At 36.0% G+C, this 16623-nt stretch overlaps 1 protein-coding gene across 1 annotated transcript in view; it reads right to left on the bottom strand.

The window, feature by feature from the left end:
- WDR72 (WD repeat domain 72) overlaps positions 1-16623 on the bottom strand; it is a 95446-nt gene that overhangs the window by 66803 nt on the left and 12020 nt on the right. Inside the window, exons 8-13 of the mRNA XM_017827452.1 lie at positions 15828-15973; positions 15375-15471; positions 12796-12937; positions 12260-12505; positions 11504-11724; positions 10012-10207 (exon numbers count right to left, since the gene is read on the bottom strand). Coding sequence (XP_017682941.1) covers positions 10012-10207; positions 11504-11724; positions 12260-12505; positions 12796-12937; positions 15375-15471; positions 15828-15973 — 1048 coding nt within the window. The remainder of the gene's footprint in view (positions 1-10011; positions 10208-11503; positions 11725-12259; positions 12506-12795; positions 12938-15374; positions 15472-15827; positions 15974-16623) is intronic.

The following is a 16623-nucleotide window of genomic DNA, read 5'->3' as shown; positions in this document are numbered from 1 at the left end:
CAAAGACCTGGTTATACACACTTTTTAATATTAGAGAGAACTTCAAAACAGGTTTTGTGAGCTCCAGATGCACAAATGCCTCACCATCAGTCATCCCTCTGTCAGATCATTCTGCAGGAGGATCTTGTGGATGTATAAGAGAATACAATTTAGTTAAGGTTTTCATATTACAGTGGGAAAAGAGGATAAAACTATGTTTCCAACAAAAATGAAGATCTGTCTGACTTTGTATCCTCCTGTGTGTACATATACACATAGGAGTAAAAATTAAAATATATTTAAGCCTTGTGTTATTTTCCATATATCAGAGCTTTTCCCTGGCAACAGCTTCAGAGACAAATTTTTACCTTCTGGTTGAAGAAAAAGAATTTAATGGAGAGAAAAAGAAACAGATCAGAATGAGTGGTAAGTTACAAAAAAAGGGGACAGCAGAATTTCACCATCTGAATGGAATATACGGGTATTCTTGATGTACATGAAAGCAAATTGATATTTTATTTTATATATTTTACACATACACATCTTATTTAAACAGATGACAGATCTGCTTCTATATATTATAGAATTATGGATGCAAACTGAGAAACCACCAAGCAGGTGGTTGGGTTACTGAACACTTCTGCTACAACCAAACTCCTTTCTGACTGTCAATGGTGGGGACAATGCCACTGCAATACCATTTTTTATGAGTAGTCTGGAGAAGAGAAAATTATTGTCAGTTGAAAAATCTCTTCTAGGTTCATATTTGGTCTCTCACATAGAGGAGTTACAATCGGTTTGGGTTTTTAATTTTTATTTTTAAGGCATTTTTATAGAGAGAAACATTGAATAGAAACTGCCCTGGACAACCAGCTTAGTTTCTTACTGACAGAACATTATATCATAAAATCAATTGGAAAAACTCAGATTTACATCTTTAAATAATTTATATATCATGCATAACAGCTGTCTCAAATCCCTTTTAAGTAGCACCTTCCAGAAGATGGTTACTTTCTTAAAAAAATCCATGCAAATACATGCATATAATACCTAATCATGTTCTCTATATGTGTGCATCTACTTGTAGAGGTTTGTGTGTACAGCTGGACCTGCAACAAAATAGCACTAAGTGCATAGCAAAATGTGTATGAAGGAGGGGGGTGATTATGAAAGTATTATAAAGTATTTATATTATTATCATTGTACAGAGCCCAAAATACTCATTTACAAAGAGAGTAGGTGGTAGAGCCAAAATAAAGGAAGAGCCCTGTATTCTGTGGTTTCTTAAGACATCTTTCAGAGGCACAAAAGGGAGGTGGGTGAGGGGGAGGGAATTAAAAGCCTGTGTATATGACAAGGACTTTCTGACCACTGTAAACAGTCAGAACAACACTGGGGCACAGCAGCTATTGTTCATAAACAGTTATTTGTTAGGAATATATTGTCTTTGATTTTAAGGAAAAATAATGAAAAGCAAGAAAAACCAAAGCCTGTACATGAGAGTACAGGAAAGGGAACAGGAATAAAGACAACTCTCAAAATGGAAGTATTTTAAACACAAATGAGCCCAAAGATCTCAGTTGGGGAGTATAAAACAACAATGGATGAAGGAGAAAAGATAAGGGTGTCTGTACAGCAGCAACACCACTGCTCTGACCCCCTACTATACATACAAAATACAGGAAAAGAAAGTCTTTATCTCTAAAGCTGTGACCATGGCAACCAAGTCTCAGGAACAGACAAGAGTGGAGTATTTCACTCTCCTGGGCAGCTTTGGACCACCAGATGTGACTGGTTAGAGACTGTTACAACATCTTATTCTTCCTCTGGACCAAGTAGTACAAATTGTGTCTCTTGGTGTTAGTGCTGTCCACACAGTTCTCTGGGTTCTGCTCCCACTGAATGATGCATTTTTATTGGGGAGGTCACACATATTCTCCTGCCTCTAGACAAGGAATTCACTGCCATCACATGGCCTGTCACATCATCAGGCTCCAGTGCTTTCTGTTTGCTGTCACAGCAGAAGTATCAAAAATCCTCAGTACTGCTGTGCTGCTGTGACCCAGTAACAGCTGAATCTTACAGCATAACAGTGATCTGGGAATGAGAAATTATTTCTGAATTGATTTAAAAAGAGCACATGGTCAAGAACAAATCCTTCTCTTTTCTAGCAGCCAAAACAGAAAACTCGCCTTTCAAAACAACTAGTTTGAAACATCTGTAACACTAGTTGGTTTATTTTCTGTCAAGATTTTCCTTTCCATAAATCTGAAAAATTTAATCTGAAAAAACCCTCCCACACACTTTCTCCTCTGCTGTTAGAGTGAGGCATACAGAAATTTCATGTCCCTTGCTAAAAAAATGCCTGAATTTTACAGTTCTGCAGTCTTGCTCCAAGACAGTGGACAAGTACTTTGCTTGAAAAATTTCTCCTAATTCCTGGTGTCACTACTCTAAAAATCAAATGGCCCAAAACAGATGGAACAAACACTGCATTAAGTAAGAATATATATTCCAACTAATATCAAGACAATAATAAATGCCATCTAGCAAACAGAAATGGGATAGATTGCACAAGAACCAGCCTATTAAAAGCTAATAATATTTAAAAGGATATTTTACGTATAGGAATAAATTAATAATGGAGATACTCTATGACTACAGCTCTGTATACAGGAGCACCCAGAGTCTCTTGGCAGACCCTCCTTAGTGATTTTTGCATTTGGAAGATTTCTGTCATGTCCAAATCTGTGTGTTCTTGACATTCTTCAGAATATACACTTTTAGAATAGCATTAGCAAACCCCCATCAGAATATCCTTTAGTTGAAGAAAGCAATGAAGAACAACACAAAGAAAACAACCAAAATATAACTTATAATGCTGGTTTTTATATGTAGGTAAAAATACCAATTCCCCCATGCAGCCAGTCCTCATTTCAGGATTTCTGATGTAGGCACAACAGCCCAAAAGAAAGGAGATGAAAACTCCCCTCTTCTCTCCCTGACCCCATCTAAACTATTCCAAAGAGTAAAGAACAATAATCCTGTAAGCAGGAATTGCTCAGACACAGTGAGTGTGCTGAACTGGGCTGAATGGAAGAAATTGCATCTGAACTCGGATGATACATGAGCAGCTTCTCTCTACTCCTTTTTTAAAGTCTGAAACATGGAATGAGAATGAGAATCTGTCCCTTAGTGTCTGGAATGAAAACCCTCCCTGGTACGAACTCTTCTGACTGCACTGACTATAGCAATTAGTCTTCGTTTCCACTTCTTAAAAGTGTATATATATATATAATATCTTACTTCATTATTAACAATAAAATAAGAATGAAGATCTACTATGACCTGGAGGGAACACATCCTTTTGAACAGACACATACAGCTAAATTCCATACTTGTTCCACATAGTATATGTAAAGTACATAAAAGTATGTGTGTGTATGCACACATATGAATAGAAGGTACCCAACTCTTGTCAGTATAAAAGCGTGTCCTCAGCTTCTGCAGACTGGGCAAAGGATGACACTGCTTTTTTTTTTTCCCCACCCTCAGACTTTTCCAAGCTCCACTACCTTTTATTATTCTACATCAATAAGTATTTACTGAACGATGACTCAAATTTAGAGAGCTATGAAATATTCAGGTGCAAGCTGCAGACTGACCTAAGGCTTACATATATAAAAGATGCAATAAAAAATAAAAAAAGGAGGTAAAACATTAGTTAAGTTTTAGCTTAAGGCTGACAAATTAAAACAAAAAACACCCAAACCCAAATGCTGAACTTCCACAATGCACATATATTCAAGCTTACTTGGAATAAACCACGTTTTCAAAACATGCAAACTAACAGTTCCTCATTCTTAATGCCTTTTAGAAAGGGATTTAAAGTGACATAACGTGCAGAGAAACTGCAGTAAAATGGCAACCTTGCATCTTATTGCACGTTATCATTTGCATCATAGCTTGAATTTCTTCAGAGCTGCTTTCTTAGAGAAAGATGGTCTGGACCAGAAATTGTTTAATGTTGCATTGTGTCAGTTGTGTGATGGTCCAGTACTCTTGGCCTAAGAAATTATCTTGTCTCAGTTCAATAGTGCATACCCGGCTCAACTCTCTCCCTTCAGGTCCCCCCTTACTCTGAGGATGCCTCTTGACCATGAAAGTAGAGGGCGAGAGAAATCAAGATCAACTCGCTGCTGTCTGCCCTAACTATCAATGTAGAAGGTCAGACCACAGCTTGAGAACAGAAGAATTAAATCAGAGCATTTTCCCAAATACAAAAAGTTCTGTTGCTTCTACAGTTAAGTAGGCATAAATCTTAGTATGAAATCAACTGAATTTTCTTGGATTCAGTTCTAAGTTTTAATGAAACTGTACAACTTATTTCCTCACAGCCACCTAGTGAAATCTAAGGCTTAGTTTTCTAAGCAGTTTAATTACTAATTTCTTTATGAGATGAGAAAGGTTGTCAGACATACTAAATGAAGGTTTACTTGGAAACAAAAGTCAAGTAAACCAAAACAGCCCCCCATGAATTCTGCAACTCACGTGATACTTGTTGTTTACCAGAGGTTTAGAAGACTTATTACTGTTGGCACCAATTATAAAAACATTGGAGCATGAATAGCACACACAAATTACCTCTAAACAGTGTTTGAAAATCTTCCAGCATGTTTGACCATCAATATGATCAAAGGTTTGATCTATAACATCACTATCTGCAGAGTAATTTCATTTCTCCCACAGCAAACATATTTCTGCAACAGCAGAGGTTTTATTTAAATTTCACAGTGTGACATTAACACAATGAGAAATACTTTCAAAGTATGTCTGAACTCTTCTCTAATTTTATAAAGATTGTTTCAGTGATCATACTGATGGATTTGATTAATGTTAGACACTGCATATTTTATGAGGGCTGACAATCTCATTAAAAGCCTAGTTTGTTTTATTGATATCTTCTATCAATACTTCCATTGATAGTACCTGTTGTAGCATCTAAATGCTTGAGGTGAAGTTTTCTACGTTTGACAGCTATCTTAAGGCAGTATGATTCTACTGTGAAAATCAACATGGCAAAATACAAGAAAAAATAATATATTCAGAAAAGGATTCAAGTAGAGCACAAAGAGAAAGCAATATACATTAAACAGTGTGAATAAAACTATATTATATAGATATTTCTTTAGTAATTGTCTATTATTTACTGATGATTTTGACCTTTTCTAGTAAGGATTGTTAGCATACAGTTAGTTTTGACTATTCAGGAGATCTGACCTCAGCAGAAATACACTTTAGGCATGTTTCAACTTTTTTTTTTTCCATGTTGGAGCTACCAACATGTAAGACAGTTCTGAAGGTTTGTGTTCCCTGGGTATGAAAAACACAATGTAGCCAGTGTGAAGCTAAATATGTATTATGATAATTGAACAACAAATTTAAGTTTTATTAAGTGATGTTATTTTGACTTTAAGCTCAAACTAAACACATCATAACACAATAAAACAGAACAAGACTCATAAGGTAAAAGAAAATAACAGGAAAGTGGCAGATGATTCATTCTGCAAGTATTATGAACATCAAGGAATAAATTCATATTAAACTAGTACTAATTGAAAAATAATGTATCTCTGATAAATGAAGATTGCTACCTCTGAGCAAGGGAGATTGCTATTTAAAAATCTGTAAATTTTTTCCTCATTCTCAATACATGTTAGATATAAAGGTAGATTGGTGGAAATGTTGCCATATGCAGCATAGACAAAAAAATCCATTGATCCTTTTATTACTACGTCTTATCATACTGATATTTACCTTTTTAAAAGGCAAAGATACCAACTGGTTAGGAAAACGTAAAAGCAATACAGGTAACAGCTAATTTCCTTACTGAAGTGGATTTCAAGTGGTGGCTATTGGAAGAAATATTCTGCACTTTAATTAGAATAAAATTTGTTATTGATTTTCGTATTTGTCTTCTAGCACACAGGTTTCCAACATATCCTGTACACATGTTATATTAATATTCTGAATGTATTATTAGATCAATATTCATGGAAAGATATTCCACTGTAATGGAAAGTTGCCATATCCATATATTAAAATTTAGGTAAAATAAATTAAACTACACAGATATTAATTCATGGCTTCTGTACTGTTTTCTCTGTCACTACCCACATGCAGGTGCAATAAGAACATTTAAACTTGGAATAATTTTACTTTGCTGTGTAAATCAAAGGAATAAAAGGGTGGGATTAAATTTATCTATTCTAGACCAGTAAGAGCAGCAGGTAATTAGCTTTGTTCCCCCCACGCTTTTCAGACTCACCTTGTAGTCGCTGGGAAAAAAGATACAGACTTAAATTCCTCTTGAACTCAACTATACTACTGATATTCAACATTTCAGCATAAACTATGCAGAAATGCCTATTTATTTGGAATACATGCAGCCTATTGTACTCAGAAAACTTTGCCAAAGATAACCTTATTGTACATGGTCAATGGAAACTCATAAAAAGAGGGTACAAGCTACTATACATGAAGTAGTACTGGCTGAGATTTTAATCTGTGAGACAAAGTTCCTCCCACCCCATAAAGTGTAAAAGTCCTATTATGAAAGTCTGCCAAGAGACAAACATTTTTAAGTCTTCAGAATGCTTGTCTATAAAAGCATGTCAGCCTCTGTCACAGGAAACTGGACAACAAACTGTTATGCACAATGAAGTGTTCAATCTTCTTAAGGGGTCATCCTATTAATTACCCAGTAGAAGGAGAGTTTTGGAGTTAAAATGGTACTGGGCCTCTAAACTTTTTTAAAGTCATCTTTCAAATTCAACAGAATTATTGCTGACTGTACAACAGTGTAAACATTGAAATATTCATAGAAATTCCTTAATCCACAGCCTGAAATTATAAACAGACTGGCTGTTTTCCCAGTCCTCCATTAACTTTAGTACAAGAACACTGTTCAGATTAGGTTTTTTTAACTGCAAACAGTGATATATGAGTGACACAAAATCAGGTCCTCCACTGATTTGAAGTTAAAGAGGCAAAGCTTCAGATGGAAGCTAGCTACATAGCCAGAAGAAACATAAACACTTTTTGACTATAGAAACAACAAAAACTGTCTTATGTCCCTCTCCATAAGGGAATTCAAGCACTTAGACTTTTGTCCTCTTTAACTGAGTCAGGGACGTGCTCACAGGTAACTGTATAGACAAGTAGTACCACGTGTGGTTGGCTGCCTGTTTGCTTGCCAATAGATGAAAATCATCAGGAAAGGCTGCTGTGCTGCTGCAGAGGTTGGGCTGTGATGTTGTGCACATCTTCCTGATACCTCTGACCAGTGCTTTGGCTGCCCCAGTGGCACTGAAATATCTGCACAGCTCTTGATGTGGGCCAGGCCACTTTCAAGGATCAGCGCCACAACCTCTTGTGTTCTGCTGCAATACAGATGTAACTCAACATTAAAGTAACTACAGTTGTACCCTACTAGGCTTTCTCAGGTATTCACCCCAGATGGCATCTTTTAGTCACCATTGCATAACAGCAGAGAAAAAAAAAAATTGTTTTAATTGCTACTGTATAGCAAATAATGGCATTTTTTCTTGTGTTCCAGATTTTCTTAGAGGTGGTGATTGTGGCACTCACTCTTCCTTGATACTTTTGTAACAGAATATAGAGAAACTTAAAACCACACATAACCATCTCCACTCTTTCTGAATATGTAATATATATGAGCAGTGGCATCAATTTTACTTCCTCTTTAATGCTGAAATAGGCAGCATTTTTATGACTAGAAGACAGACCAAATATACTCTGAATTTTCTCTCTGTGGTACCATTACAGTCCTATGCTATTAAATCTCACTGATTTACAAAGAATTCACTGTACTTCTGTGCAAAGCTATCCAGCTGCACTAAATAAGGTTGCATCTGAAGTGTAATTCTGTTTCCAGCCCCTTAACTGCATTGGGCTGCCTTGGGTATTGTATGAGGATAGAAATTATTAGTTCTTATAGTGCAGAAATTTGCATTTTGGCCCAGCACCTCTATACAACTGAGTCAAAGTAATTTTCCATGCTGTTCAGCACACACTGTAGTACCACTAAGTTCTCTCCACAATATTTTTTGTCCAGAAATCTGGAAAAGAAATGCTTCTTTTATACACTTGGGGGTTTTCTGTTTGGTTTTTCAGGGGCAGGGGTGATGGGGTGAGGGGACTGTTGTTTTTTGGTTTTTAATTAAGAAAGATCCTCACTCCACCACACTGTAGGGATAAAAGTATCCCTCCTGTCAGCAGTTAATTCAGAAGTACACACTTCTAAGTATCTCTTAATCCTGCAAAAGGTACCTTTCTGAACAGTGCAGACCTGGCCTTCTCCAACACCAGACAACTTTTAGTATTGCAGATGTGCTGACAGTCTGGTAAAATGAAGGGATTAGAGGAACAAGAAGACAGGAAGAAGGATCTCAAGACAGTTTTTCCACAGACACTGCAGAAAGAGGACTCAGCAGAAGGGTAGAACACATTCTCCCCCCCGACTGGAGAAAATGCACAAAAAACTGTAATTTATGCATCTCTGTAAACAGCAGAACACACATAAGATCAATCTTACATATTTACCAGAAAACAGAATTCAAGGTTATGCAGAAAAGAACCCAACAAAAAAAAAAAAGCAAGATAAGAAGTTTAAAGTACCCAAATTGAGAGTCTAGTATTACTTTTGACAGTTTGGCATTGTATTCTTTTTCCTAGTACCACAGCTAGAGCTAAAATCCTATGCAAAACCATCATATATTCACTCAGCAACAATAAGAGATCACATTAAATAAGTACAACATTATATACAACTGAACTGTCTCCTAAGGTTGCATATTCTCAAAGTTTTATTGACATTTTTGAAAAAAGTTTAAATGATTTTTAAATCTCAAATTACAACGCAAAAATATAAAAACTTATAGGAGACTTTCATACTTTTGAGTAGCTGTAGAGAAACCAGTGTAAACCCAGAGTTTATAATTGTCTATAATTGTTAGTTCAACTTAATTTTATTTCTAAACATTTTATTTCAAGAAACAACTCGGTACATTTGGGAAAAAATAAATACCAGAAGGTATTTCCCATCCCAGTGTAATGATATTAAAGATTTTACTAACACAACCAGCTTGTAATTTATGCTGCACTCATTTTACCAAGTCCTTCATTAAATGCAGGTACTTTAAATTTTGTACTTTAAAACAAGGCACTATTTTTGTCTAGAGCAGAGGGTCTAGGCAGTGTAGTAACTTGTAAATTGTGATCTCAGTGCTACATTAGCTAAATTGTGTTTTGATACAGTTTTAATATGCTGTGCATTTCAGTGAGTCCAGACTCGTGATGCACTTTCTTTCTCTGAGGACACACAGCTCTGAGTATCATGAAAACACTGTATTGTAATGCCCAGTACCATTATAACCTCTAATAGTTCTGTCTGTCAAAGTTCAAATAGCTACATTTATTACCCATGTGAATCAGCATGACACTCTCAAGTCACTTGGGAATCTACAGTTTAACCTGAAACACTCAGCTTTAGCTTTCCTGACTACAGTTGTGAGCTTTGCAATTATCTTCTGCTATTACCTGTTTATCAGTTAAGTCAAGAGATTTCTCAGATTATGATTCTTCTGAAGAAACCAGAACTTTGTGCTCCAACTTGAGACTGTTAGGACTGAAAATGTCATTCTTTTTAATAACTGAAGAGAGTAACTTGCATTTTTATTTATAGCTTCCAGAAATATTCTACTCAGTTCATTGCCATGTCAGCTAAACTGATTGTCAGGATCTGACTTAAGCTATGCTATTTCACTCATAGTATACATCAAACCACAAGAAAATTTTATTTCTTGCTTGTTTATATAAACATTTAAACTCTTCAATAAATACATTCAGTGTGTTAGTATTTCTTTTTTGGTCTTCTATAAGTCCTGCTTATATAACACCACATAACAGACAAACAAATCTTTAGGGAAGTGAACACCCCTCTGTTATTACCTGTTTCAATTTCCCAAACATAAACTGAATTGTCTTCACATCCAACAATTAGCAGATTTTCAACAGGGTCAAATTTTATCTTCTTCACAGGAGACAGATGCTTTCTGGCATGTAAGAGACATACTCTCTTCTGAAGGTGTAGAATTGCTACTGAGTGATCATTGCACACACAGCACACAATACTCTGGTCTTTTACCTGCAAATCAGAAAACTTCAGTTCCAACACTGTAACCACATTCCTGACCACATCACTTTAACAAGTCTAGTAAAAAAAACCAAAGTTGTCCAGTGATTTCTTTCCCAGAACATATTCATTTTAGAAAATCACATTCTATTTCAGCCAACATCTTCACCTTGTTTTCACCAGGCCAGCTGTACAACTCATCTCCTGACAGGAAAGCATACAATCTTCTTCCATTTGTCAATATTTTAAATACAATAATTTAAATGCCATTTATTCAAAATATTTAGCCTCTCACAGCAGGAATTATATAACCAATATACAGTAGTAGTTGTCCTAGATAAGGAAGTTGCAAAAAAATTACCTTAAAACAGACTCTTGTTCACGTGATATAAAATTATGTCAGGTCTTATGACAAAAGTATGTATTTTTATGAAAATCTGGGTAAGTTCAAATTCATTTTACACTCTATGGATCTGATTCTGAAAAGCCTTCCCTTCCTGCAAGTAATTTTTGGTGACACACAGAGGAAATTCCCCTATGGAAAAATTCAGCTTTTTAAAGAAGACTGAAGCACCACCCAGGAAGACATTAAATCCTACCCAGCTTTCAGGAAAAGGACTAAGAGGACTCTTACAAGCATTATAAACTTTTGTTATGGCAAAATATTTTTTGACTACTGTATTTTAGCTTGTGAGCAAACTGAGTCAGGCACAGACATCAAATGTCTTCACAGGCTTCCTGAGAGAAAAAGTAGAAACCCCAGCCCCATGGAACACAATGTTCAGAAAAGTTACATAGAGCATTCAGTACAATAGATCTTCACTTAAATTCAACTTCAAAATTCTATTAGAAAACAACTTTAAAGTACTCTAAATCTCATATAATGCAAAAGCATACATGCAAAGGACCACAAAGATGTGTCAGGAGCCAAAACAAAGCATATGCATTCTGGATCAGTAGTATTTTAATCTAATCTTTTTTTGCTATGTTCAAGCTCCTAGTCTTACTGAGTACACTTTTTTACTTCAGAAGTAGGATTTAATCAGATTAACATACAGGTTGATAATCATGATACTAAAAATGGTGAATAGAATGTTAAGAGCTTCAACTTAGTATGTCACTGAAGTTACAGACTTGCAAGAACCCAACTCCCAGAAATTAAAGGCAACTTTCGAAGAAGGAAATTAAGTGAGGGTAAATTAAGAATAAATTGCTTACATATATGTATACATGCACCCCCCACACACAGAGAGAGGTATACAGAGATATTTTTTCTTTTAAGACATCATTGATTATTCTTTTACTTACTCTGTAGTTTTCTGGAGATCGCAAAAGCTCTGTCACTGGACCAGATTGCAGATTAAATTGGTGTAAGATGTTTCCAGTAAACATATCCCAGCAGATCACAACAGAATCCTGGCCTCCTGATAACAGCCAGCTTGGATCAAATCTTACTGATTTGTCATGTGGGTAAAGCAAACAAGTGACTCTGCTACTATGACCATTCAGAACCTTATAAGGTAGATTATCTGAAACAAGATGGTATGTAAATTAATTTTGTTCTTTTAGAATAGGGGTTCCACATTTTACAGTATATTTCCTAAAAGGCAGGATATTCAAAAGACTAAATACAACAATCCTTTACATGGAGTCAAAGAATTTTTGACCTGCTCCTAAGAGGGAAGGCAAAGGTCTACATCCTGAGCTTCCTCTACTGAGATGTATCCTTTGTATTCCCTTCAGTAGAACGATCTTTAAAGAGCAAATTACAAAAACTACCACTCAAATCATGACATGCAACATCTCATTTCCAGGTGATTCCATCCCCAGAGTTATTCCCAGACTCCTAACAGTGGAAAGCATCTTGGTATTACTAAGCTGGGATCTGGTGGATCAGCTACAGAAGAAGAAAAACCCCATAATCTTCCATTTTCCTCATTCAATCTCTGAGCATCTGCCCTATTTTTCAGAGAATTTTTAGAGGGATCACTGGAGGAGATGCCAGAAGGATGCACTCTTCTGTGCTTCACTGAGATGAATCTGAAAAAAATTTTTAAAACTTACCTTTAAGCAAAGATACGTTTCCTAAAAGTCTTGCTCTTACAGTTTTTAAACCTAAAGTTACAAAAATTTTCCCATTTTCACATCCACACACGAGCTTATCGAGCCCAGATATGTACACAGAGGAACTGACAATTGCAGCTTCAATTCCATCTTCAGATGCACAAAGATGATCAATAATGCCCTCTGACATCGAATGGTGCTTATCAAAATTATCCTGAAGAGTCCACACTGCTGTAATTGGGATCTCTAGAGGGTGGGGCAAGAGGGGATTTTTATGTAAAACAAAATATAAAAATTCAAACAAAACAAAATACACATTTTCATCTCTATCACTTCCCCTAACTTATCCTTTCTCCAGCCTAGAGATGGAAAGTCAGCAGCAGCTATTGCTTTTAACTACAGACAATCATCACACAATGAATAAATGAACATCACTTTCTAGTGTGAAAAGATTTTAATGAGATTTTCTGTTTTCATGAAAATTGATCTCAAGACATAAAGAAAAAGATGGTAGCGAAGTGCCAAAAGTGTCAAACCTTTTGGTGACCCATCACATGTTGACACAGGGACATCAGGAACATGCCACAAAGTGATCCTTCCTGAAGCTTCACCAGAAAAAAGAACTTTATAGAAAGGCTCCTTTCTTTCATTCATGAAGCCCATGACAAAAGGAAAACTCTGCCAAAAAGAACAGCAAATCAATGTTCTGTAAGAGCTGATAAAATCCATGTAATAATTAATTGCAAATGCAAAGGCTTTTTTCATCAAAAGCTGTAAAAATATCAAACAAACTATGGTTAATCTCTCACCTGCCACTACATCCTGCTCAGACCAAGTCTACTCTGCCTGGTGCAAACCTCTCGAAGGTCACCTCTGCTTTGCCAGTCAGTACTCTTGGCTAAACCTACATCCCAAATGGAAACTGGAATGGAAATTCTCCCCAGGTTTACTGTCTCCAAATAGAGAACCCATCAATAGTATCACCAGCATATTAAAAAAAATGGCAGCGTAATCATCAATGATCAGACAAAAAACCCCGCAGTGAAACATTGGTAATTTGTGCATCACAACAAATTCAGTGGAACATCATTCATCACATCTTGAATGACTACAAATAAGGAAAGGTAAGAACTATGCTTTTACATAGGTAACAGTCTATAACACCAGCAGTGGGTCATGAGGTGCTGGAGCAAGTCCAAAGAGCAAGGAAGCTGGTGAAGGGTCTGGAGCACAATTCTGATGAGGAGTAGCTGGGGGAGCTGGAGTTGTTTAGCCTGGAGAAAAGGAGGCTCAGGGGTCATCTTAACACTCTCTACAACTACCTCATATGTTGGATATATTTATTTACAACATTGAAGTTTGGGAGTCAATTCCACTAAAACCAACTTTACTGTAATGTGGTTCAGTTTATAACCTCAGAATGGAGATCAAAACAGATCATCACACAGGCAGTTTTGTTGTCTCACCAATCTGCTATAAAAATCATTCAGGTAGTAAGTAAATATTAAAGCAGAAATATTAAAAAAGAGCAGGACACTTTTTTTTTTAAGCATACTTTTGGGGGAAAGCAAATATGAACCTTCTACCAGCATTGTAACCCTATTATCTGCTAAGCCATGTGTTTTGGCTATTTCTTTTCCCTCACCTTTCCTGACCTTTTGGCATCCTTCAGCAGTTATCCCCTATCTGATTTTAGATCACAGCATTTGGGGAAAAAGTTGAATGGCTTATGCTATTTCCCTTCAACTAAAAATTAGATCTGTCAGGCTTCAGAGGATTACACAACAAAAATGCTTCCTAAGGGCCTACATTTGTCAACAGAAAGAGAGAGCACCAGAAAACCTCACACAGGCATGTACTTAACAGTCAAGTACAAATAAAAATCTTCAGAAACTGTTTAAAGACTTGCTTGAGCTGTCACACAAACACACAAACTAATGCAATTTCAGGCAGGAATTAAATCCACATCTTCCAGCAGTTACAAGTTCATAAACAGTATTAGCAATAAGACTCAGCAACAAAACCAGAGCCAAAGCTACACAGAATAATCTGTTGTATGTTTTTGGTTCATTTTTTTGCCAAGGAAGTCCTGCCATATCTTTCCTTCCCACCACCCCACAACTTCCCAATTATAAACAATTTTCTACTTTTTAAATCACAACTGGTTCTACTTACCTATTCCTTTGTGGTCACACAAAGCACTACTCAAAAAATGAGTCAAAATACAGATTTTCCATAATAGCTGAATCCATTTGAGATACTTTGTCTACACACTAACTTCTAAATTTGAAATTGGTATGCTCTGCTAAACATGAATTCTTAAACAAAAATATAAAGATCACCTACTTTTTCAGCTTCCTCTTTTCTTAACATTAGAGGTTTCTCCAAGCAGAGCCCAGGGTTCTGAAGAGTCACATGTGTCTGATTTTATGCACTGCGGGTACTGTCAGTCCTCACACAGTGCAGCAAAGTCAGGAATGCCATTATGCCTCTGAAGGCTCAGGACAACAGTTTATTCTGGTTAAAAATGTCACAGATTTTATCCAAACCCCTTCAGTTTAGCATGGACGCACGTGGGAAGCAATATATTTATGTAGTTACATTGGAACATGCATATATTTCCTAATAAAACAAGAACTGAGTAACTTGCTTACATTTTGCTTGTGGGTTGGCTCTTTTGATTTTATGGAGGAGTTTTTTTTGTTCTTTGGGTTTGTTTATTTATTTATTTTTTTTTTTCTTTTTTTTATGGATTTGAAAGCAGAAGTTGCTAAAGCTCTAAAATAGAGCACATCTTTACCTTAAAAAAAAGCTCTTTTGCCAGAGTTAGGAAAAGAAACATCAACCATTTCAACAATTAATTATCCTACCTATAGTTGAAGATAAAGGTATTTTTTCCCTGTGAAAAAAACTAGATATAGCCAGAATCCAAGACAAAATACACTATAAGCATCCTCAAGTTTGTAAGTAAAGATTTTAAAATGAAGTGTTAATCATTGTTTTCATAGAACAATTAAATCTGTTGATGAATCCATCAATTTTTTAGGGATTATTCACGTAACTGTAAACAGACAAATCAACTTTCAAAGCTCGCTGCAAACCGTTAGTAATTTACCTTATTTTCCTTCATACTAGTAAAGCAGAGTAAATGAGGATAAACAGTTTCTTTCAGCACCTTCCCATCAGCAGGATATATGCTTTTAGAAAGCCCACTGCATAATTAAAAAAAAACAACCAAGCTTTAGGAAGTCATCTTGTTTTAGAAAGCAGAACAGTAACGTCCAAGATTCACAAGTTCAATTAAAAGTTACCAAATAAGTAATTACAAGCGACTTTTTGAAATCACAGCACCAGCTGCCCAAGTTCTACATGGCTAATCTTATTCCTGCCTCCCCTGCTGTGCCAAACAAAGACTGAGGGCTGTCAAACTCCGGGTAAATCTTTGAGTGCCAAAGGGGTTTTGTTCTGGTTTTTGATCATTTGCAACACGCAGAGATTTTCCAAAGTAACCCCCCCAAAGTTCATCTTGTACCTGAACTTTTTGTGTGAATTTCCCAGCTGAGCCCACCTGTTCAGCAGCTGGTAGATGTAACTGTGGCCATCTTCTGTCCAGATGATCAGTCTGTAAGCTGCCAGCACTTCTCCACCAGCAAAGCACTGACCACTTTTACAGAACTCAGTACAAAGCAAGGAGAAATCACAATAGTCATAGACCTAAGCTCAGAAAAACAATAAAATATAAACAACTGGTACTGGCACATTCATTTTCATTTAAACTGGTTTGGGGCAAGGGATCACTATGTACAACATGAGCTTGACTCTTTGTAGCTGGACTGATTCTTTTAAAGCCAAAACAGTTTTGATACTAAAACTACTGCAAAGTCAGAATCAAACCATACATTTCACAGCCAAAGAAACTGACAATTAAAAAAAAAAAAAGTAGCATTAGGGTCTTATGTTAGATTAGGGGATTTTGGATGGGATTTACTTTGTTTTTGCATTGCACTCATTATTAATATTTAGTGGACTGGTAATTTCTTATAAAGAGGTAGATAATGAATTTAGAACATAAATATGACACTCAAGACTTCAACAGAAGGTATAAATGCATCTGCCTGATTCTTGAAAAGATTATCTGCTGACATAATCACAGCACAAAATCTTAGCAATGTAATTTTTTCTTTTCTTCTTTGGGGAGCAAGACACATGCGGTTTTTTTGTTTGTGGGGGTTTTTTGGGGGAGGTTTGGTTTTTGTGGTTTGGGTTTTTTTTTTGCAAATTAATTGAAAGTAAACAACATGAAATTCCCCTTGCAAGAATTCTCTTTTTTGTTTCTAGATCTGGTAAAAAAATTGATTTGTTTG

Source organism: Lepidothrix coronata, unplaced genomic scaffold (assembly GCF_001604755.1).
Source record: "Lepidothrix coronata isolate B3197 unplaced genomic scaffold, Lepidothrix_coronata-1.0 Scaffold140, whole genome shotgun sequence".
Lineage (NCBI taxonomy): Eukaryota > Metazoa > Chordata > Aves > Passeriformes > Pipridae > Lepidothrix > Lepidothrix coronata.
This window is presented reverse-complemented; position numbering and strand designations above follow the sequence as displayed.